This window comes from Rhinatrema bivittatum, chromosome 2 (assembly GCF_901001135.1).
Source record: "Rhinatrema bivittatum chromosome 2, aRhiBiv1.1, whole genome shotgun sequence".
In the NCBI taxonomy this organism is placed as follows: domain Eukaryota; kingdom Metazoa; phylum Chordata; class Amphibia; order Gymnophiona; family Rhinatrematidae; genus Rhinatrema; species Rhinatrema bivittatum.
In genome coordinates, this window is record NC_042616.1 from 45,184,068 (window position 1) to 45,206,414 (window position 22,347).

Here is a 22,347-nt window from a genome sequence, read left to right on the forward strand (position 1 = left end):
GAGACAAAGGCAAACCTTTCCAGGCAGAGAGGTTTTTAAGCAGCTTCTGTTTCAAAGGGTTAATGTTCAAAGCATATAATTGACTGGGGGAAGCTGGTATGTAAACCCCTAAGACTGGACCCACTTCAGAGGAAAGACACCTTGCCAGGTAAGTTTTAGGGTACCCAGAATATCTAAGGCCTCTGACTTGTCCACATGAACCTTTAACCCTGCAAATGTCCCGAAGGTTGATTGAATATGGAGCACATGAGGCAAGGAAACAGCTGGGTTACATAAGAATACTAACATATCTGCAGAAGCAGCCACTTTAAAATTGCCATGTTTATAAAGCATCCCCTGAGTGGTGGGAGATTCAGCCAACTTGCGAAGTAGGGGGTCCAAGGACAAAATATATAAGATCGGTGACAAGTGGCACCCCTGGCGAACACCTCGCCTGATATGGACTGCCTCTGAAAGAGTGTCATTCGCCACAATATGAAAAACTAGATTATTATATAAAATAGGGATGGCGTTAATGACCTGGTTAGGAAACCCAAAGAGCTTAAGAACTGAGAACATGTACTCCCACGACACACGGTCACAAGCAGATTGTGATAAATTGCAGGAAGACCTTGTGAGACTGGAAAATTGGGCATCCAAATGGCAGATGAAATTTAATGTGGATAAGTGCAAGGTGATGCATATAGGGAAAAATAACCCATGCTATAATTACACAATGTTGGGTTCCATATTAGGTGCTACAAACCAAGAAAGAGATCTAGGTGTCATAGTGGATAACGCATTGAAATCGTCGGTTCAGTGTGCTGCGGCAGTCAAAAAAAAGCAAACAGAATGTTGGGAATTATTAGAAAGGGAATGGTGAATAAAACGGAAAATGTCATAATGCCTCTGTATCGTTCCATGGTGAGACCGCACCTTGAATACTATGTACAATTCTGGTCGCCGCATCTCAAAAAAGATATAATTGCGATGGAGAAGGTACAGAGAAGGGCTATCTAGTTTGTTTTTTGTAAACTTGTCAATATGTTAACATACGGAAGTGTTATATGTACTAAGTTGTTTATAATGTAAACCGGAGTGAAGACAATTTGTTATACTTCGGTTGGCCCAGTCTGTGCATCCAGGTTGTGTGACCAGTTTTTGGGCGCACAGTGGAGCCTTGTAGTCTGTGCGCCCACATTGAGCGATGTGTAGTGGCCGCGTGCTTACCTATGAGTAAAAGTGGTACTGTGTGCTTAAGTTTTTTGTGTGCTTAATTTTTGGATGCCTAGGTAAGCACCTAGGTGTGTGCACCTAAGTGTTGGACGCATAATTTGTAGGCACCTAGTTGAGTGCATCCGGCCGCTGCTGAGCGCATTGTCGGCCATCATGGTGCCTGTGCCTAAGAAGCCTAAGCATTTTTCTCTTTGCACTGCTTGTTATATATGGGCATCTCAGACAGGAGTGCCTGCTGATTTGTGCCAATGCTATTTGGAGGCTTAGGGTGAATTGTCTTCCTCTGATTTCACTAAGCCTAGTTCTTCCCAGGATGGGGGTCTAGGTAAAGACGATTCAGGTGGAGGGCCTGATTTTGAACTCCCCTAACTGGTTCCTCAGCAGGGGAATGTAGCTCAGTGAGTACTCCTCAGGTACCTCCCGATCTGGATGCTTCTACTTTTTCAGGGGTAGAATTTTTCCAGGGGTTGCAATCCTTTCTTCAGGCACAGTCCTCAGCCCTGTCCCATGCTCCTAGACCACAGGCGTAGGGAGAAACCTTACCTGGATTTTTTGTTGGACACCGGAGTACTCCTGGAGCGGCAGAAGGTCCTCTGGATGGAGATCCGGATGGTACGGATGATGACGCCGATCCTGCCTCTCTCGAGGATGGTAAAATTCCCTCTGGATTAGAAACGTATAGAACTATGTTGCGGTTATTTCATAGAGATGAAATACCAGCTCTGATTTCCCAGAACTTGAAAATGCTTGGAATTCCTGGAGCAGATTCAGTGTTTGAGCCAAAGAGAAATCCCATTTTGGTTTCCCCGTGTTGGAGACAATTCAAGAATTAATTGATCTTGAGTGGGGCACCCCAGAGGCTAATTTCAAAGGGGGTCAGGTTTTAGAAGGCCTGTACCCTCTAGATCTGGTGATGAGAAAGTATTTACGTTTTCCAAAGGTATATGCACTTGTGTGTGCAGTCTCGTAGCGGACCACTATTCCCTTGGAAGGAGGAGTGGCCATGATGGATGCTCATGATAAAAAGATTGAGACTCTCCTTAAGCAAGCATTTGAAGCAGTGGCAATTACCTTGTAGATCGCTTCTTGTTGTTCCTTGGTGCCTCGCTGTTGTTTGCTTCTCTCCCAGAAGGTTGATGACTCTGGAGTAAACTCCAGGGCAGTTATGGAGCCGGCTGCTGCCTTCTTGGCCAATGCAGGCTGTGATTTGGTCCGCACTTCAGCCAGAGGAGTAGCTTCGATTAGTAGTGTCCAGGCATCAGTCATAGTTGAGAAATTGGTCGGTTGATGTGACCTCCAATGCTAACCTCACCTAATTGCCCCTTAACAGCTCACTTTTGTTTGGTAGCGAGTTGGAGAAACTTGCCAGTAAGTGGGGTGACTCTCTGATTCCTCGTTTACCAGAGGATAAAAAGCAGACACCAAGCTCCTTTAACATGAGAGGTCGTGCTAGAGGATCCAAGCGTTTTCGATCCTGTAGAGGGGCGACCTTTCAGAGGACTCGACTCTTCGTCCATTCGTCCCTGACAACCCAGAAGAGGTGCAGGCTCAGGTAGTGGATCCTCCCGAGTCTCCCAATGAAGGTTTGCCAACCCACTACTGGGAACAGGAGATAGGGAGATGCTGCTTTCTCTCTTTTATCAGAGGTAGGTCGAAATCACATTGGATCAGTGGGTCTTGGAGGTGATATGAGAAAAATCTGTGCTGGGGTTTCGCAATGTTCCTGGAATGTATTCATGGTGTCTCCCTACCACTCACCACAGATAAAGCAGGCAGTGGAAACCACATTGGCAAGGCTCCTCAGTAGGAGGGCTGTGGTGCCAATGCCCACGTCTCAAGAAAATACAGGGCGATTTTCCATTATTTTGTTGTGCCAAAGAAGGTGGGATCTTTTCGTCCCATCCTGGACCTCAAAGGCATCAGTCATCTGCAAGTGAAGCGTTTTCGCATGAAGACATTGCGCTCGGTGATAATGGCCGTGCAGTCGGGGGAATTTGTTACCTCTCTGGATCTGTCTGAGGCATAACTCCACATTCTTATCTGACTAGAACATCAATGCTTCCTGTGGTTCACAGTTCTGGGACACAACTTTCAGTTTTGGGTGCTGCCCTTTGGTTTGGCCACCGCTCCCATAACCTGTTCCAAGGTAATGGTGGTGGTTGCAGCAGAGTTGAGAGAGGATGGAATCCTAGTACACCCATATTTGGATAACTGGCTGGTTCACGTCAAGTCACTGGAAGAAAGCTACCTGGTGATTCGCAAGGTGATTTCCCTGTTGTTGGAGCTTGGCTGGGTTGTGAATCTAGCCAAGAGCGGTCTTCAGCCTACTCAGTTGCTGGGATACCTGGGGATTCCATTCAACATGAACCAGGGAAAGGTGTGCCTGCCGGAAGCTCAAATTCAGAAGTTGCCAGCTCAACTCCGTCTGTTGTTGAACTACTGCGCCCAACTGTATGGTTTTACCTGCAGGTCCTTGGCTTAATGGCGGTGACCTTGGAAGTGATAGCGTGGGTGAGGGCTCATATGCATCCTCTTCAGCGCCCCCTGCTGTCTCAGTGGAATCAGCAATCTCAGGCTATTCGATTTGGCTCCACCTGCCAATGGAGGTCTCCTCCCAACTGCCATGGTGGCTGCTGGTGGATCATCCATGGGAAGGAATTTCGCTATCCCCTCTGAACTAGCTGGTACTGACAACGGATGTGAGTCTCCTTGGTTGTGGAGCTCACTGTCAGGAGCTGATTGCGCAAGGGCACTTGCGCAATCAGCTCCTGACAGTGAGCTCCTGACAGTGAGCTCCTGACAGTTGTTCCAGAGAGTCTCTCTGGAACAACTGTCGTCTGAAGGCCAGGGCGGTCCAGTTGGCATGTTTGCAGTTCGGTGATAGGCTGCAGGGTTGCTTGGTCTGCATACTATCGGACAATGCAATGACTGTGGTTTACATCAATCTGCAGAGAGGTAGCAAGAGCCTACAAGTGTCGCATAAAATAGATCAACTTATGGATTGGGCAGAGGTGCATCTCCAGATGATCTCAGCTTCACACATCGCAGGCACAGGCAACATAAGAGCAGACTTTCTCAGCAGGGTGAGTCTGGACCCAGGAGAGTGGGTGTTGTTAAATGAGGCGTTTCAGCTGAATCGCGATCGCTAGGGTCTCCCGTTGCTGGAGCTATTGGCTACTTGCGCACTGTGAAAGTTTTGCAATTCTTCAGCTACAGAAGAGATCTGAGGTCCTTGGAGATCAATGCCCTAGTGAAGGAATGGCCAGAAGACAAGTTGCTGTATGCCTTTCCTCCATGGCCCATGTTGGCAGATTGATTCGAAGGATCGAATGCCACAGAGGGATGGTGCTCTTGGTTGCTCCAGATTGGCCCAGGAGACCATGGTATGCAGATCTGTGGAGGCTCCTGGTGGATTCGCCTCTTAGACTTCCAGCGCACAGGAATCTGTTGCAGCAGGGGCCTGTCCTTCACAAAGGTCTGACGCAATTTTGTCTTACTGTATAGCCCTTGAAAGGTTTTGCTTGCTGAAATGTGGATAATCTGCGGCAGTGATTTCCCCCTTGCTAAGAGCCATAAATTTCTTCACTTCCTTGGCCTATGTGCAGATTTGGAGGGTGTTGGAGGCCTAGTGTGAGGATCGAGGTACTCTTCCTTGTTCGGTCACGATACCACTCATTTAGGAATTTTTGCAGGATGGCTTGAATTGGCCCTTCATCCCTTAAGGGTACAAGTAACTGCTCTCGCTTATTTCAGGGGCTGGTCAAAGGTGGATCCTTGTCTGCTTTCCTAATGTGGCCCGTTTTCTGAAAGGAGTGGAACATCTTTTTCCTCCTTTGTGTTTCTGGTGCCCCTATGGAGTCTCAATTTCGTTTTGGATTTTTTTCGTAGGCCGTACGTTTCGACCGCTACATACTCTGTCCTTGAAAATAGTGTTCCTTGTGGCAAATTGTTCTGCATATAGAGGTGCAGGTCTTGTCTTGCCAGGATCCGTTTCTATTTTTATCAAAAGTGGTCTCTGCATTCTTGAACCAGTGCATCTCCCTGCCATTTCTGGACAGGGAGAGAGATGTAGAAGAGTCTTGTCTGTTGCAGCCCTTGGATGTCAAGAGGCATACTGTCAGGTGTCTGGAGGTCACTGGGCCTTTGCGTAGGTCGGATCGCCTGTTTGTCCTCCATGGTGGTATTAGACCAGGGGAGGAAAGTGGGTTACATGCCAAAGTAGTCCAAGTGTAACTTTATTTGGATGGAGACATCACTTCATTCAACCGCCCGACTCAGGCTGAGTTTCGCCCTGCTTAGGGCTGCCTCAGGGGCTAAAAATAATAAATATGTGACATGAAATAAAATATAAAAAATTATATAAATTAAATAAAATTTCCGATATAAAAGGTATCACAAGAAACAGTAAAAACATAAATCTCACATAAAAGAGCAGATTAAAAAATTCAAAAATTAAAATATTGAAAAATGCAGTGTCATATCAACATTTTTACCTGTATATATTAGTGTGCTCTATTTATATTTCAAAAAAATATTCTTGGATAATCGCACCAAATATCTGTTAGTCTGGAGTTCTGTAAACCAATAAACAAATAATTAAACAGGAATTTAAAAACAAACCAACTCGGAAACTGCAAACATACGGCAAACCAGATTTATGGAGACGGATTGAAAAACTAAAGCTAACCAGATTAATAAAGAATGAAAAATAAAGAATAAAATCCTTTAGTCATTATGATTGTACTAGTGCTGGTGCTGTGATGTGGAAGACATTAATGAACTGACTCTCTTCTAAAGACTCAGTAGTATTCACATAGCATTTGTATTCAGAGTAGCCAGGTAATATATGTAAACACTTACTGAAGAACCTAGTGAAAAATACCTTGAAATTGACACACTGACTAAGCAATTTCAATATGCAAAAAATGCCGACATGTAGCACTACTATTTCAGAAAGCCGACAATGGCCGTTCTTATTTGGCTGGCAATAAAATATATAATATGCTAAATTCGGAATAAGCTACTGTAATTTAAACTCAGGTATGTGTAGGCAAATACCAAATGCAAACATGTAAAGAAACCGCTATCAAATTGAGCCAAATAACGTGTGCGATAAAAAAAAAAAATATTTAGTATGGAAACTTACAGAAAAACAGTATAACCATTCAGAATACTTACTGCTAAATGAAGTAAGGGTACGTATGGTCTCCGATCGAGTACACCAGGCACATTTAAAACGCTATCGCGCCGATACCACTTTTAAATAGAACAAAAACCGCGCCAAAAGAAGTTGCCCATCTTATAAGATGGGAGTGGCTTCAAAATGCCCGTATGTGCTGGGATCGAAGGATATAATAAATGTATCTGAGGAAGCTAAATTGATATTTATAAATGAAAAACTATTGTTAATGTGTCAGTGAACTAAAAAATATTGGTTAAGACAGACTATAGCATTGCGAGTATAAAAAAAAATTTATTCACAAAAAATAATTTTTAAAAACGATCATAATCTTACTATGATTATATTTCATACTTTGTACATATAGGGGCGGATTTTAAAAGGCCCGCGCGCGTAAATCCGCCTGGATTTACGCGCGCAGGGCCCTCACGCGCCGGTGGCCTATGCAAAATAGGCGCATAAGTCCCGGGGCTTCCTGAAAGGGGCGTGTCGGGGGTGTCGCCGAATGACACGGCGTTTGGGGGGCGTGACGTGGCGTTTGGGGGTCGGGCCCGGGGGCATGGCGCCGGCCTGGTGCGCGAACAAAAGTACGCGATCGCGCACTTTTTAAAAATCTACCCCATATTGTGCACTCCTTAAAATTAAGGGGCGAACAATATAGTGGATTTCCATAAGTATTTTGCTATAAAAATAAAATTCTTACTTAAAAATGCCTTCGAAACAAAAACAAATGTGACAAAAAAATTTTTGTATCATTACGATCAAATAATAACTAAATTAAAAGAATTATATAAGTAATAGGGGTCTCTGGTCAGGTACATACGGGTCATTCGATAAATACTAATTTATGTGAAAAACGCGCCAAAGTCGATTATATCAAGGCAGAGTGACAAAATAATATCACATAAAAAACATGAGTTGAGAAAAAAATGTTGAAAAAAATATTGAAAAACACTTGTCTTATTTGAACTAAGACAAAATTAATATCAGATAAATTAAAAACACTTATTTAATCATACTATTGTAAACTGAGACTAATAACACTCTTATGCTTACATGTAAAAAATCTGTACCACCTACCACTCACCATCTAGATATATAGAACAAGATAAAATACTATGGGGCGGATTTTAAGAGCCCTGCTCGCGTAAATCCGCCCGGATTTACGTGAGCAGGGCCTTGCGCGCCGGTGCGCCTATTTTACATAGGCCTGCCGGCGCGCGCAGAGCCCCGGGACTCGCGTAAGTCCCGGGGTTTTTCGAGGGGGCGTGTCGGGGGCGGGGCCGATCGGCGTGGCGTTTTCGGGGCGGGACGCAGCGTTTCGGGGGCGGCCCCGGGGGTGTGGTTTCGGCCCGGGGCGGTCCGGGGCGTGGCCGCGCCCACCGGAACCGCCCCCGGGTTGCGTCTAGGTGTGCCAGCGGCCCGCTAGCGCACGGGGATTTACTTCTCCCTCTGGGAGGCGTAAATCCCCCAACAAAGGTAGGGGGGGTTTTTAGACAGGGCCGGGGGGTGGGTTAGGTAGAGGAAGGGAGGGGAAGGTGAGGGGAGGGCGAAAGCGAATTCCCTCCGAGGCCGCTCCGATTTCAGAGCGGCCTCGGAGGGAATGGAGGTAGGTTGCGCGGCTTGGCGCGCGCCGGCTACACGAAATCGGCAGCCTTGTGCGCGCCGATCCAGGATTTTAGCGGCTACGCGCGTATCTACTAAAATCCAGCGTACTTTTGTTGGCGCCTGATGCGCCAACAAAAGTACGCAAAGGCGCTTTTTGAAAATCTACCCCTATATGCATACTATTAATCCATTTCAAAGTTGCATTGTGATCTTGAATCAAAAATTGTATCAAAGCCGCCGCATGTGGTAATTAAAATACAATAGTAATGTAACCAAATATCTCATTATGTAACATATAAGACAACATTTAAAAAATAGTGAAACATTAAAAATGGTAAATTTTTTTTTTAAAAGATGAAAAAATTAAATGTGGTAGAAAATAGTAATTTGTACATTTGTGTAGAATATAAATGGAAGTAATCACAAATAGACAGGTAAAAACATTGATAAAAGACAGAGCACATAAACAAGGAATTATTTATACAGACGAGTTAAAATAATGAAAATTATAAAAAAACAGAATAATCAATTTCTAGATTTAGTCCATTAGGTTTCATGGTTTTAAATTAAAAAATATACTTTTGCTCTAGTTGTAATAGCATTTTATCCAAATCTCTGCCACGCCAATTCGGAACCACTTTTTGAATCACACAAAATTTGAAATCACTAAAGTTGTGGTTAATTTGGATAGCATGTTGAACAAGCGGTTTGGATTCAATTTTCCTTTTAATGTTACTTTTATGTTCAATTATGCACTTACTAAATTGTCCTAATCTCTATGCATGGGGCATGGTGACTTCCACATAATGAAGCTCGCAGGTATTGAGCTGAGATGGATAATATATTACAGTCTTCATAGTGGGGGTGAGAAAACAAAGATGAGGAAGGTAGGTTAACACGTCGTTTTGGAGATGTATCGGGACTCTGAACTTGCCGCTAAGTGAGGATCTGAATATTTATTTTCATTGAAGATAATCAATATCTGCATGCTGGAAGTGTTTTAAATTGCTTACTTTGGAAAAATAAAAGCCAGAGGGATTATGTAAAACCTACTGCTGTGTTCTTACCCCAGGATCAGGATCTCAGACTGCCACCCCTGATATAATTTCCCACATTGAACAAATGGAAGAGCCGTACATCAGGGATGAGCCAGGATCAGAGGAAAGGGAAACTGGGAAAAGCAGCTGCTCTGGTGAGTGCAGTAATAAGAGGGACTGGGGTAAAACTTCTGGGATCTGCAGAGACCCCTTCACCAGCAACTCTGAGATTGCTTTAATCACTTGCAGGGTTTTTGTTTCAGGCATCAGTCACATAGAATAGTCTTTTTGAAACCCAATTACCCAAAGACCAAATATCATCTGAGAATTATAGTGTTGTCTGTTAGAAAAGAAAGATGGGGACCATCCCTGCTGACCAGTCCATAATTTATGGAGCTTTGTCGTATTATAGTAGAGCTCTACATGTTACTTTTCCCTCAGTTAGGAATAAGAAGTGCTTTATCAGCCTTTCCTGTTTACTGTTGCATGATCAGAGAGTCAGTGCTGAAGTCTGGGGACCTCCATGGGGCAGTCTCTTCATCATTAACTGAAAATCCTTTATTCTAGAGGAAAGTGAGCTATTGCCCATATCGGACCTGAGGTGATGAGATGCATCTTGGCCTACAGCAGTGGGAGCATTACATCAGCAGCCCAGAAGTGATGATGTCATCATTGGGCTTCCAGTGGACATCAGTTCTCCCCTACCCCTCTCAGACAGCAAAGGGCCCCCTCTGCCCAGATCATTATTTATCTCCACACACAAACCTGTCCTTATTTGACCCTCAAGCCCAAAGGTTTGCCCACCCCAGCTTTGCTCCGTACTGAATTAACTTCCAGGCACAAAGAGACTCTGACTTTTCTGGAGTCTCTTAGTCTGTGTCTCTAACAAACAGACTAATACTCTGTGTTTACTTTTAATCTAGAAAATGATGATCCTGGAATTAAAAATAAAAAGGGACAAGAGTCGAAAGCCATTCAGAATCCAGAAGGAAAGGTGTTGATATTATCAGGAATAACTAGAGAAGATACTTCTTCATGGTCTGCTTCGGAAAGAAATTGCAGGAATCAGTGCATCTCAGAGAAGAAGCAAAGAAATCCACCAGGACACTCAGCTGAGAATTCTGTGTGTGAGCAAAGTGCCAGTAATGTCACACACACAGGTGCAGAGCAGAGAAATGAGAAAATAGAACAAAAAGGCTTGTATGATGCTTTTCTGAAATCTCAGAGATCTCACACGGAAGAATCATTTATCTGTGCTGAGTGTGGTAAAAGCTTCCATAGCCAGATTACCCTTACAAGACACGAGAGCGTCCACAGGGGTGAGAAACCATTAACATATATTGAGGTTGGTAAAATCTTCTGCCAGAAGAAAAATCTAACAAGCTATGAGAGACACCAAACTGCTGAGAAATCATTTACATGCATTGAGTGTGGTAAAAGATTCCATCTTAAGCAAAGCCTGATAAGCCACCCGCCAGAACATACTGTTGAGAAACCATTTACCTGTGCTGAGTGTCGTAAAAACTTCTGTCATAAGATAATCCTGACCAGCCACCAGAGAACCCACACTGGTGAGAAACCATTTACATGTACTGAGTGTGGTAAAAGCTTCAATCAAAAGAGAAATCTGATCAGCCACCAAAGTGTCCACACTGGTGAGAAACCATTTACATGTACAGAGTGTGGTAAAAGGTTCAGTCAGAAGGGAAGCCTGACCGCCCACCAGAGAACCCACACTGGCGAGAAACCATTTACATGTACTGAGTGTGGTAAAAGGTTCCGTCATAAGGCAAACCTGACCGCCCACCAGAGAACCCACACTGGTGAGAAACCATTTACATGTACTGAGTGTGGTGAAAGCTTCTATCAGAAGAGAAATCTGATCAGCCACCAAAGTGTCCACTCTGGTGAGAAACCATTTACATGTACTGAGTGTGGTAAAAGGTTCCGTCATAAGGTAAACCTGAAAGCCCACCAGAGAGTCCACTCTGGTGAGAAACCATTTACATGTACTGAGTGTGGTAAAAGCTTCAATCAGAAGAGAAATCTGATCACCCACCAAAGTGTCCACACTGGGGAGAAACCATTTACATGTACTGAGTGTGGTGAAAGGTTCCGTCATAAGGTAAGCCTGACCACCCACCAGAGAGTCCACGCTGGTGAGAAACCATTTACATGTACTGAGTGTGGTGAAAGCTTCTATCAGAAGAGAAATCTGATCAGCCACCAAAGTGTCCACACTGGTGAGAAACCATTTACATGTACTGAGTGTGGTAAAAGGTTCCGTCATAAGGTAAACCTGACCACCCACCAGAGAGTCCACTCTGGTGAGAAACCATTTACATGTACTGAGTGTGGTAAAAGCTTCAATCGGAAGAGCAGTCTGACCGCCCACCTGAGAGTGCACTCTGGTGAGAAACCATTTACATGTTCTGAGTGTGGTAAAAGCTTCAAGCAGAAGAGACATCTGACCACCCACAAGACAGTCCATACTGGTGAGAAACCATTTACATGTACTCAGTGTGGTAAAAGCTTGAATCAGAAGGCACATCTGATCAGTCACCAGAGAGTCCACACTGGTGAGAAACCATTTACATGTACTCAGTGTGGTAAAAGGTTCCGTCATAAGGGAAGCCTGACCGCCCACCAGAGAGTCCACACTGGTGAGAAACCATTTACATGTTCTGAGTGTGGTAAAAGCTTCAATCAGAAGAGACATCTGATCAACCACCAGAGAGTCCACACTGGTGAGAAACCATTTACATGTACTGAGTGTGGAAAAAGCTTTCGTCTGAAGATAAGTCTGACAAATCACCAGAGAGTCCACACAGATGAGAGAGAATCACTGGGAGCAAAATTCTAATACAGTAGTGGAGAAGGAAGACAGTGTGATCACCTGGAACATTCCTATTTCCACAGATGGGAAGATCAATGCATGAAAACCAGAGATTGTGGTGAAGGAGAAGAACACAAGAATGGCATTGTTGATAAAAGTATCAGCACCCAGAGATTATTCTGTGGATTGTATGAAGAAGGGAGAGATTTTTATTTATCAAGAGATGCAATCAGATGCAATCAGAGACCAAGAACATGTGGCAGAAAGATACCGAAGTAGTCCCAATTATATTGGGTGCCACTAATGTAATTAAGAATTTTCAAGTTCATCGTGATACCTGTTAAGATTACACCTTGGGGTAGATTTTAAAAAAGTGCGCCTTCACGTACTTTTGTTGGCGCACCAGGCGCAAACAAAAGTATGCTGGATTTTAGTAGATACGCGCGTAGCCGCTAAAATCCAGGATTGGCGCGCACAAGGCTGCCGATTTTGTGCAGCCGGCGAGCGCCAAGCCGCGCAGCCTGCCTCCGTTCCCTCCAAGGCCGCTCCGAAATCGGAGCAGCCTCGGAGGGAACTCGCTTTCGCCCTCCCCTCACCTTTCCCTCCCTTCCTCTATCTAACCCACCCCCCCCGGCCCTATCTAAACCCCCCCTACCTTTGTCGGAGAATTTACGCCTCCCGGAGGGAGAAGTAAATCCCCGCGCGCCAGCAGGCCGCTAGCGCGCCGAGACGTGACCTGGGGGCGGTTCCGGAGGGCGCGGCCACGCCCCCGGACCGCCCCGGGTCGAAACCACGCCCCCGGGCCTGCCCCTGAAACGCCGCATCCCGCCCCCAAAACGCCGTGCCGATCGGCCCCACCCCCGACACGCCCCCTCGAAAAACCCCGGGACTTACGCGAGTCCCGGGGCTCTGCGCGTGCCGGCAGGCCTATGGAAAATAGGTGCGCCGGCGCGCAAGGCCCTGCTCGCGAAAATCCGGGCGGATTTACGCGAGCAGGGCTTTTAAAATCCGCCCCCTTATGAATTCCAGAAGGAGGCTCTCTGGTATAATGCATGTACTAATAAGGGAATGAATAGTAAATTTTGAGAAATTTAGCTCATCCCCAACATGCCATGGCTTACAAATGATGATCATTCCTGTCAAGGTCTGCACAAAACAAATCCAACTGGAGAGATTGCCCTTTGGGAAACCATTTACATGTACTGAGTATGGTTAAAGATTCCATCATAAGACACACCTGACAAGTCACCAAAGAGTCCATACTCGTAAAAAGCTTTTGCATGTACTGAGTGTGGTAGTAACTTCCATCACAAGTCAAACCTCAATAACACCAGAGAATCCACACAGAAATTAAAGTATTTATTTGTACTTGGTGTAGAAAAAGTTTCAAATAGACAATCCAACTCTCAGGACACCAGAGAATCCACAGAAAGAGACCATTTTCATGTTCTGAATATGAGAAAAGCTTTATTAACAAGGGAATGCAATGTTTCTTTTTTACGCCCCCCCTCCACCCCCCTTTTTTATACCCTCTGAAGTAACTTTTTCCCAGTTTTCTACCGCCTTCTTCAACTTTCGACACCTCCGTAATTCTACGTAGTTAAATGACACCGATACAGTTCTCCTGTACATAGTCTCCCCCTACTCTTTTATATTCTCCCCATACCTCCTTCTAACTATGCTTTCCCCTTCCCCTCCTACCCCTTGCCCACCCTCCCTCCCCTGCCCTACTCCTAGCCTACCCTCCCCCTCATCTCCCCCCCTTTCCCCCTCTCAATTCGGCTCCCATGGTTTCTTTTTTGTACTGTTTTATTTGTTCACTTTGTTATAATGTTTCATTGTTACATTATATTATATTGTTATATTGTTTCACTGTATCTCCCACCTGAGTTCTTTGTAAACCGGCATGATGTGCTTCACGAATGTCGGTAAATAAAAGTTAATAAATAAATAAATTTACAAAATAATCTCAAGCAAACACTTGAAAAGTAATACATGTGATATTACTGCAAAAAACAGAAAAAAAAATGAAGAAATACACAATCAAATAATCACATGTCTAACAAGCCCACTAGTTAGGATCCAAGATTTACAATATCCAAAGGAAAGTCTTATAAACAGCATCGAAATAAGGGAGGAAAGGTTGGCATATCAATTATGAGAGGTCAAGTTGCAACATTTGTGGAACTCATTGAGCAAGAACTGGAGAGGAGCTGAGCTGACCCCCACCTTTATTAGATAGAAAAGATGTTAATTGGGAAGGTTGAAAGAACAGGTAAGAAACCCCCAGATATTTAATCATGGAAATTTTAATATAAATAGCGACCCTAGTTCAAGAGCCGTGGGCCACAATAGCAAAAACGGATGTCTTCTCCTTTGAGTTTGCTTTGAAAGACCTGGAAATATTTGAACTTTATGATTAAGAAAAAGCTCTGTGCAATGAGCAAAATATTTTTTGAAGATCCATTCCCTATCAGTCTCAAGCAAAAAAAGTAAAAATCAAAGTGGAAGATGTTGCCACATTTTCATCTGACAATTCCAAAACTGCAGAAATATCCAAATGTGGTGTTTCAGGAGGTATTAGAACATACATATTATTACTCTGAAGAGGGCTTTTCTTCAATGGAGGAATATAATATATCTTGTAAATTATAGGAAGAGTAGGCTCTGGAGTTTTAAGTTTGGCCAACAAATACCTCCTTCACATATCTTTAGGTGGAATATGTGGAACTTTAGGAAAATGAATACAGCGTAGGTTTTTTGCTCTGGTTTGATTCTCCAAGTTCTCTAATTTAAGCTAGAGTAATTGATTTTCCTTTATTAATGCTTGCTGAGTGGTGAAAGAACTATCTAACGTTGCTTTTAAAGGATTCCAGCACAACTTTCTGTTCTGTGTCACTTTCAAGAGTCTTTAGCTGCGAATCCAGATCTTTAACAGTATTAGTAATGGAATTAAACTGAACAGTAATATTTGTAGTCAGAGTATGGATAGCTTCCCAAATTGTCTCAAGGTTGAAAGACTGAGGTCTTACCAGTTCCATAGTTCAAAAGGGCAGATGCTCAGGTGAGCTCTCAGTGGCCTGCTGCATATCGGCTCCTGCAGCAACCTCTCCCGAGTCCTCAGAGATCTCAAACGGGGCTGAGAGGCCTTCGCCCAGTGCCACGGGCTCCGGAGGAGATTCAATGAGGGCGCCCATCTCCAATGCCTCCACATCTCGTCGCGGTTGCTGGGTATGTATCTCGGCAGGGTTAATGGGTGGGAACCTCTCCACCGGGGATAGCGATGCTAGAAGCTCAGGGATGGGTTTGGGGTCCACTTCTCCCCGAAACCCGGCCAGCGAGTGAACTTCCGGTTTAGCAACCGCCCAACGAACATGACTGTCCATAGGACCCACCAATGGGCTAGGAGAGAGAGTGTCCAAAACCAACCGCTCTCTCACCCTTCTCTTGCAAGCAGAATGAGGCATTCATGAAGCAAAAAGAAATTGAAGAGAAAGATGCTACCGCTCGCCTCTCGATAGCGCCATCTTGGATCCTGGAATGTGATGTTTCTGACTGCCCTTTACAACTTCAGAATTTGGCATTCTCTCCACCACTAACCTCTGGTCAACACCAGCACTGATGATGCCTCTCTCCTCTTAAGCTCCCTCTGATGGTATCCAATATATCACCATCCCAGCTGCTGTTTTCCACTTGTCCTCCACCTCTGCCAACAGTTTCTCAAATGTACATTGAGTAGTCATGCAAGTGCCTGAATGCAGGGACTGAACCACTATTTCCCCTGTATGTAACCAGATCAGTTGAGACTCCTGGGTTTTGCCTCCCTACCAGCAGATGGCGACAGAGAAAGTTCACGGACACTGTACATAACCCAGTGTACCACCTGTAGTGCCCCATAATTTCTCTGTCTCCAGCAGATAGTGTTAAAATCTGTAACCTGGAGTACAGAAAAGAAAAAGAAGAGAGATCTCTAGTTCTGCCCAGGGGTTGTCAGGTCCTAGTAGGGCCATCCCCTGTGGTTTGAGGCAGATGAGCAGGGGGGTTGGTGACTCTTGAATGCAGCTCGCTCCGAGATTGCATGGGGGTGTATATCTGCTGGTCCAGATCCCTCATCCGCCACAAGGCTTTGTTGGTTCCCCTGGCAGCTCTGCATTTTGGGTCCCATCTAAGCAGGGAAGTATTGAATTGTATTTCTCTTTGTTCCAGGACTAGTTACAGCAGTGGATGCAGTTTTAAAGCTGGTTTAAAAAAGAAGAAAAAAAAAAACCAAGCGAGAGCGGGTGTGAGGCAGTGGAATCGTTGTGCCAGTCACCCGGGGGTTTCCTGAGGTTCAGGTAAACGGGTGACAATAGCAGCACACTGCTTGGGCCGCGGGGCAATGGCATGAGGTAGACAGTCACACCAAATAAGCCCAAACAATATTCCAGAAACCTCAAAACTGTAAACAAACATCAAAATCAATGGTAACTGGTTGATCTTTATATTCAATATAAATTGTGAACCCTATAAGCAATATCCAAAACTTTTCTTGTAGGACCTCTAACTCGATGAGTTTGCTGGACATTCAAACTCATACTTGGGTGAAATGGTCCATTTACTTTATTAATCAAATATCAATTTTTTTCATCGTTTTTCAAACCCTAAAAGAGGATCATTATTGATAAAATGCAAAAACAATGCATCAATGAACTGAAGCAAACCGGAGCAATGATGGTACAACACTCTATTCTTAGAGACTCATCAACTCTGTTCTTAGAGACTCATAAACCCATCGAAGAATGAAAATGATGTGGAAAGATACTCATCTGAATTGTTAAACGGCAAAAACCATGTGTATGTGAGAGAAGGAGCATGTATGTATAAAACAGATCGTGTGTGAGTGAGTATATGTATGTAAGAGAGAATGTGTGTGAGTGGATGAATGTGTGTAGGAGGAGGGAGCATGTGTGTGTGTGTGTGAGAGGGAGCGTGAGTTTGAGAGAGAGTATATGTATGTGTGTGATGAAGAAGGAGCAAGTGTGTATGTATAGATATATATCTATGAGAGAGAGGAGAAAGTTTGTGCATTCATTTCTAATCAGGACTTTATTTCTTAACTGGCAATTTAAACCAACCGCCCTCCTGCCCATAAACTAATACGTCCTCATATTTGTTGACATAAACCAGGTTTTCAGTTTTTTTCGAAATCTCAACAAATTGTTCTCTTCTCTCACCTCCCTAGGTAAGGAATTCCGTATACTAGGAATGGAAATAACAAACGACCTACAACCCAAACGTAGATGTTTACATTTTTTCACTGGGGGTAGTTTTAAAAACCGTCCACCAGTTGAACGTAGGTTTCTTTTTGAGACATTCCACTCAAGAGAACCATGTAAAGAAGGGGAACCCATACCATTTAACCCTTTAACAGCCAGCACCAAATGTTTAAGGATAGATCTGTCCTCAATCGGTAACCAGTGTAGTTCATATAATAATGGTTTATCAGCAGTTCTATGCAACTTACCCTAGATAATTCTTGCCGCAGTTTTCTCAATCACTTGTAATTTACGAATAATAATAATTATTGTTTTTAACCACATGTAAAAAAAAAAAAAAGTAAACTACATCTTGATGTGCCATCACTACCTCTAGCCAAACTGTCATCCACAAGAAACAGAGCCATCTCCATCATTGGCCCGAAATTATGGAACTCTTTACCTCAACACCTGAGTTCACAAAAAAACATTAAATCTTTCAAAAAAGAACTCAAATCATGGCTATTCAGCCATACTCTCAAAGATGGCAGTCCCCACCCATTGCATTTCCACTTCGGGCATGCAATATCTTTCCAATGACTATTATATTGATTCACTGAAACCTTATCTAGTCTCCCCTTTTTCAATTCCCCCTCGCATAATTTGAAACTGATATACACCTCGATATATTGCAGACATTGTTTTTGGACTAAGTTGCTGTTCGGCTACTGTTAAAATGCTGTAAATGTAACAGGTTGTTGTAAATGTAAACCGGAGTGAAGGCGATTTCTGCTGTACCTCGGTATATAAAAAAACTGCTAAATAAATAAATAAAGAAGATTATTTTTGTAATGCAGTTTAGTATGGATTCTTGAAGTACTTATATGCTGTACACCAGTTGTATATTTGCCTATAATAAAATGTATATGTTAATAAATTGAATCATTTCTATTTAACACATAATTCCTTACTGTATATATATATATATATATATATATATATATATATATTAGGAATTGTTACAAATTAACCATGGAACAGCTAGCAAAATTAAATAAGCCCATTCAGTTACAAGACATTCAGCATTGGATTCAGGAAGCTAAGTTATTACAGACCCCAGGACTGCATGGTTTCTCTGCTGAATTTTATATTCTCTCAGGACAAGCAGGATGGTAGTCCTCACATATGGGTGACATCACAGGATGGAGCCCAATCACGGAAAACTTCTGTAGGCATGCCCAGCATGGCACTAACCCTGCAGCCAGTAGGGGGTCCCCCTTCAGTCTTCTTGTTTCCGCGCAGCAGTAGCCTCGTGGTAAAGGAGCTCTGCAGAGATTCCTGACAGGAATTTTCCTCACGGAATTACTAAAAGTTTATTTGCCCCACAGGGGTCCCTCCATTAAGTTTTTTCAAGCCGCGGTACTCCGGTAAGTTTTTACCCGTTTTCCGTCGATTACTGTCGAGTTTGGCCCTCACAGCCTACTGGCTGTCGACCGTACCGCGGCTCAATTTTTTCCATGGCATCGGGGTTCTGTCGGTTCCCGGACTGTAGTCGCACCATGTCTATCACAGACCCTCATAAAGTCTGTGTAATATGTCTTGGACGAGAGCACGATGTCCTAACCTGCACCAAATGTGCCTTAATGACACCAAAAGGTTGCAAGGCCAGAATGGAGAAGATGGAACTTCTCTTCCGTGCTCAAACCCCGACTCCGTCCATTGCATCGACGTCGTCGGAACCGGCACTGTCAACTTCGCGCCAGCATCGACCACCAGCCGGTGATCGTCCAGCATCAACGACATCTCGGCCTTAGACACCTTGTACTCTCCCTCAGAATCAAGGGGATCGAAGAGAGAAACATCAACATTGTAAGTCTCGGACCATCAAGGGACCGAAGTCATCAACCTCGCCATCATCCGAGCCACTGTCGAAGAAACCCCGTCAAGAAAAGGCACCGACCTTTTTGGTGACCTGGTCACCGAGGCAACGCTCACCCAACAGGGGATCGGGAGCCGCAACTCCGCCTTTAACAGTGGTCCCTCCAGCTATGCCTCTGCCTCCTTCTTCTGTTCCGGAGCCGGGGCTGCTTACTCCAGGTCTCTGAGAAGAACTGGACCGGATGGTTCAGGAGGCCATCGACAGACGATGCAACGACTCCAGGTTCCTCTGGCACCGACACCGGTACTGATTGTGGAACCGAGCACCGACCTGATTCCAGCAGCGTAGGCACCGCTGCTATCCAGGATGGAAGCGCTCATTGCCGCTTTTCCACCGATAGACCCTGGGTCACTGATGGCTCCGATGCCTTCTCCACTTACTCTTTCATCGGGAGGAGAAACACCGTTCCGCATCCCTCAATCCGGAGTCATGCCTCAGCCATTGATACCGATACGTCCCTTGCCACCGATCCAACCATCGGTGCCGATACGTCCGTTGGCGCCACCGAACCATCCATCAATGCCTGTGCCGGTGCCTCCGATTTCTTCGGAGCCTAGACCAGGACCTTCAGGTATCCCACCACCTCATCCCCCTCTAGTTCCTAGAAGAACAGGTGCTGACCCTTATGATATCTGGACGGATGAATCCTCGCCAGACACCGATGATTTACTTTCACCCACGGAAAGTAGGAAGCGTTCTCTTCCAGAGGACCTCTCCTTTATAAATTTTGTGAAGGAAATGTCTGAATTGGTTCCCTTCCAATTACAGACTGAACAGGATGACAGACATCAGATGATGGAGTTGCTTCAATTCCTGGATGCTCCCAAGGAAATAACCTCCATCCCTATCCACCAGGTTCTTCTGGATCTCCTCAAGAAGAACTGGGAACATCCTGGCTCCATTGCTTCAGTACACAGAAAGGCTGACACTACCTATTTGGTGCAGTCAGCTCCAGGCTTTCAAAAAACTCAATTGGATCACCAATTTGTAGTTGTTGAATCTGCACAAAATAGAGCAAAGAGATCAAAGCCTCATACCTCTTTTCCCCCGGGCAAGTATCAGAAGTTTTTAGATGCCATTGGCCGCCGGGTATTCCAAGGCTCAATGCTCATCTCCCGGATTGCTGCCTATCAGCTCTATATGACCCAATATAATAGGGTCATTTTTAAGCAAATACAAGATTTGACAGATATCCTGCCTCAACAATTCCAAGATCAGCTTCAAACCCTAGTAAACAAGGGTTTTGAGGCAGGCAAGCATGAGATCAGATCTTATGATATCTTTGACACTGCCACTAGGGTATCTGCAGCCACTATTTCACCAAGAAGTTGGGCCTGGCTCAAGTCTTCCGACCTTCGCCCTGAAGTACAAGACAGGCTATCCGACCTGCCCTGTGTGGGAGACAATCTGTTTGGTGAACAGATTCAGCGAACGGTGGCGGAACTTAAGGGCCATCATGAGACCGTAAGACAGCTCTCTCTGATGCCTTCTGACTATTCTCCTAAACAGCCCTTCAGAAAGGACTCTACAAAATCATTCTTTCGCCCGAAGCAGTCCTATGCGCCACCAGCCAGATCCCGTGCCACGAGACCTTTTCAAAAAGCACAGCCTCGTTGGACACGTAAACCAGGACCTGCTTCAGGTTTTTTACTTCCACCTTGAGAGCAGCAGCCAGATTCCACTGCCTCACATACCAGTGGGAGGTCGATTGTGCCACTTCCACAACATGTGGCACTCAATCACCTCAGACCAATGGGTATTGGCCATCATTGCTCAGGGAAACCATCTGAACTTTCTCTCCGTACCACTAGACTCCCCACCTCTACCGATGTGGAGAACATCCGATCACTCCATCCTTCTGGATCAAGAGGTCTTCCTCTTTCTCCAGTCCAAGGCAATAGAACCCGTACCCTACTCTCAGCACGGCCTAGGCTTCTATTCCCGGTACTTTCTAATCCCCCAAAAATTGGGAGGCGTTCGTCCAGTCTTGGACCTACGGGCCCTCAACAAGTACCTTCAGTGAGAGAAGTTCAAGATGGTAACCTTAGGCTTGCTTCTTCCTCTTCTACAAAGAGGAGACTGGCTCTGCTCTCTGGACCTCTAGGACGCATACACTCATATTGCAATAACTCCATCTCATCGCAAATACCTGAGGTTTCTAGTAGGCCCCAAGCACTATCAATACCAAGTGCTTCCATTCGGCCTAGCATCTGCGCCACGAGTCTTCACAAAATGCCTCGTAGTAGTTGCAGCCTTCCTCAGGACCCAAGGTGTTCACGTCTACCACTATCTAGACAACTGGTTAGTCAGAGCTCCCACTCAGCAAGCTGCTCTGTTGTCCCTCAATCTAACCTTACACACTTTAATTTCATTAGGATTTCTCGTCAACTATGACAAATCCTAATTAGTCCCATCTCAAAACTTGTCGTTCATTGGGGCAGACTTGGACACCTTGCAGGCAAAGGCTTTCCTGCCTCGACAGCGAGCACTCACTCTCGTGTCTCTTGCACACCAGCTGCAGTCTCAGCACTCCGCGAATGCACGCCAATTTCTCATCCTCCTGGGACACATGGCGTCCTCAGTTCAGGTCACACCAATGGCCCGTTTGGCCATGAGAGTCATGCAGTGGACTCTAAGGTCTCAATGGACTCAAAGCATTCAGCCCCTGTCGACCATTGTCCACGTATCCGACTCACTCCGTCTCTAGCCTGGTGGAAAAATCAGATCAATCTCCTCCACGGCTTGCCCTTTCAGGCTCCAGACCCTCAAATAACTCTCACCACCGATGCTTCCAACCTCAGCTGGGGAGCCCATGTGGCCAATCTGCAGACACAAGGATCTTGGTCTCCAGAGGAAGGCAAACACCAAATAAATTTCCTGGAGCTTCGAGCAATCAGATATGCTCTTGGGGCTTTTCAGGATCGCCTCTCAAATCAAGTCATCCTGATTCAGACGGACAACCAGGTGGCCATGAGGTACATCAACAAACAGGGAGGCATGGGCTCCTTCCTTGTGTCAGGAAGCTAAACAGATATGGGCGGAAGCTCTCTCCCATTCGATGTACCTCAGGGCCACCTACTTGCCAGGAGTGGACAATGAATTGGCAGACAAGCTGAGTCGCATCTTTCAACTGCACGAGTGGTCTCTCAACCCCTCGGTAGCGAACTCCATCTTCCAACAATGGGGATATCCTCAGATAGACCTCTTTGCGTCTCCTCAAAACCTCAAAGTAGAGAACTACTGCTCTCTCATTCGCAGCAAACACTCTCAGCCCAGAGACACATTCTCCCTCTCATGGG

At 45.0% G+C, this 22,347-nt stretch overlaps 1 protein-coding gene across 2 annotated transcripts in view; it reads left to right on the forward strand.

The window, feature by feature from the left end:
- Positions 1 to 12,348, forward strand: part of LOC115085947 (oocyte zinc finger protein XlCOF6-like) — a 1,095,473-nt gene extending 1,083,125 nt beyond the window's left edge. For both annotated transcript variants that reach the window (XM_029592501.1, XM_029592503.1), the window contains 2 exons: positions 9,075 to 9,194; positions 9,963 to 12,348. In XM_029592501.1, coding sequence (XP_029448361.1) covers positions 9,075 to 9,194; positions 9,963 to 11,902 — 2,060 coding nt within the window. In that variant the 3' untranslated portion in view covers positions 11,903 to 12,348. The remainder of the gene's footprint in view (positions 1 to 9,074; positions 9,195 to 9,962) is intronic.
- Positions 12,349 to 22,347: the final 9,999 nt, after the last annotated feature.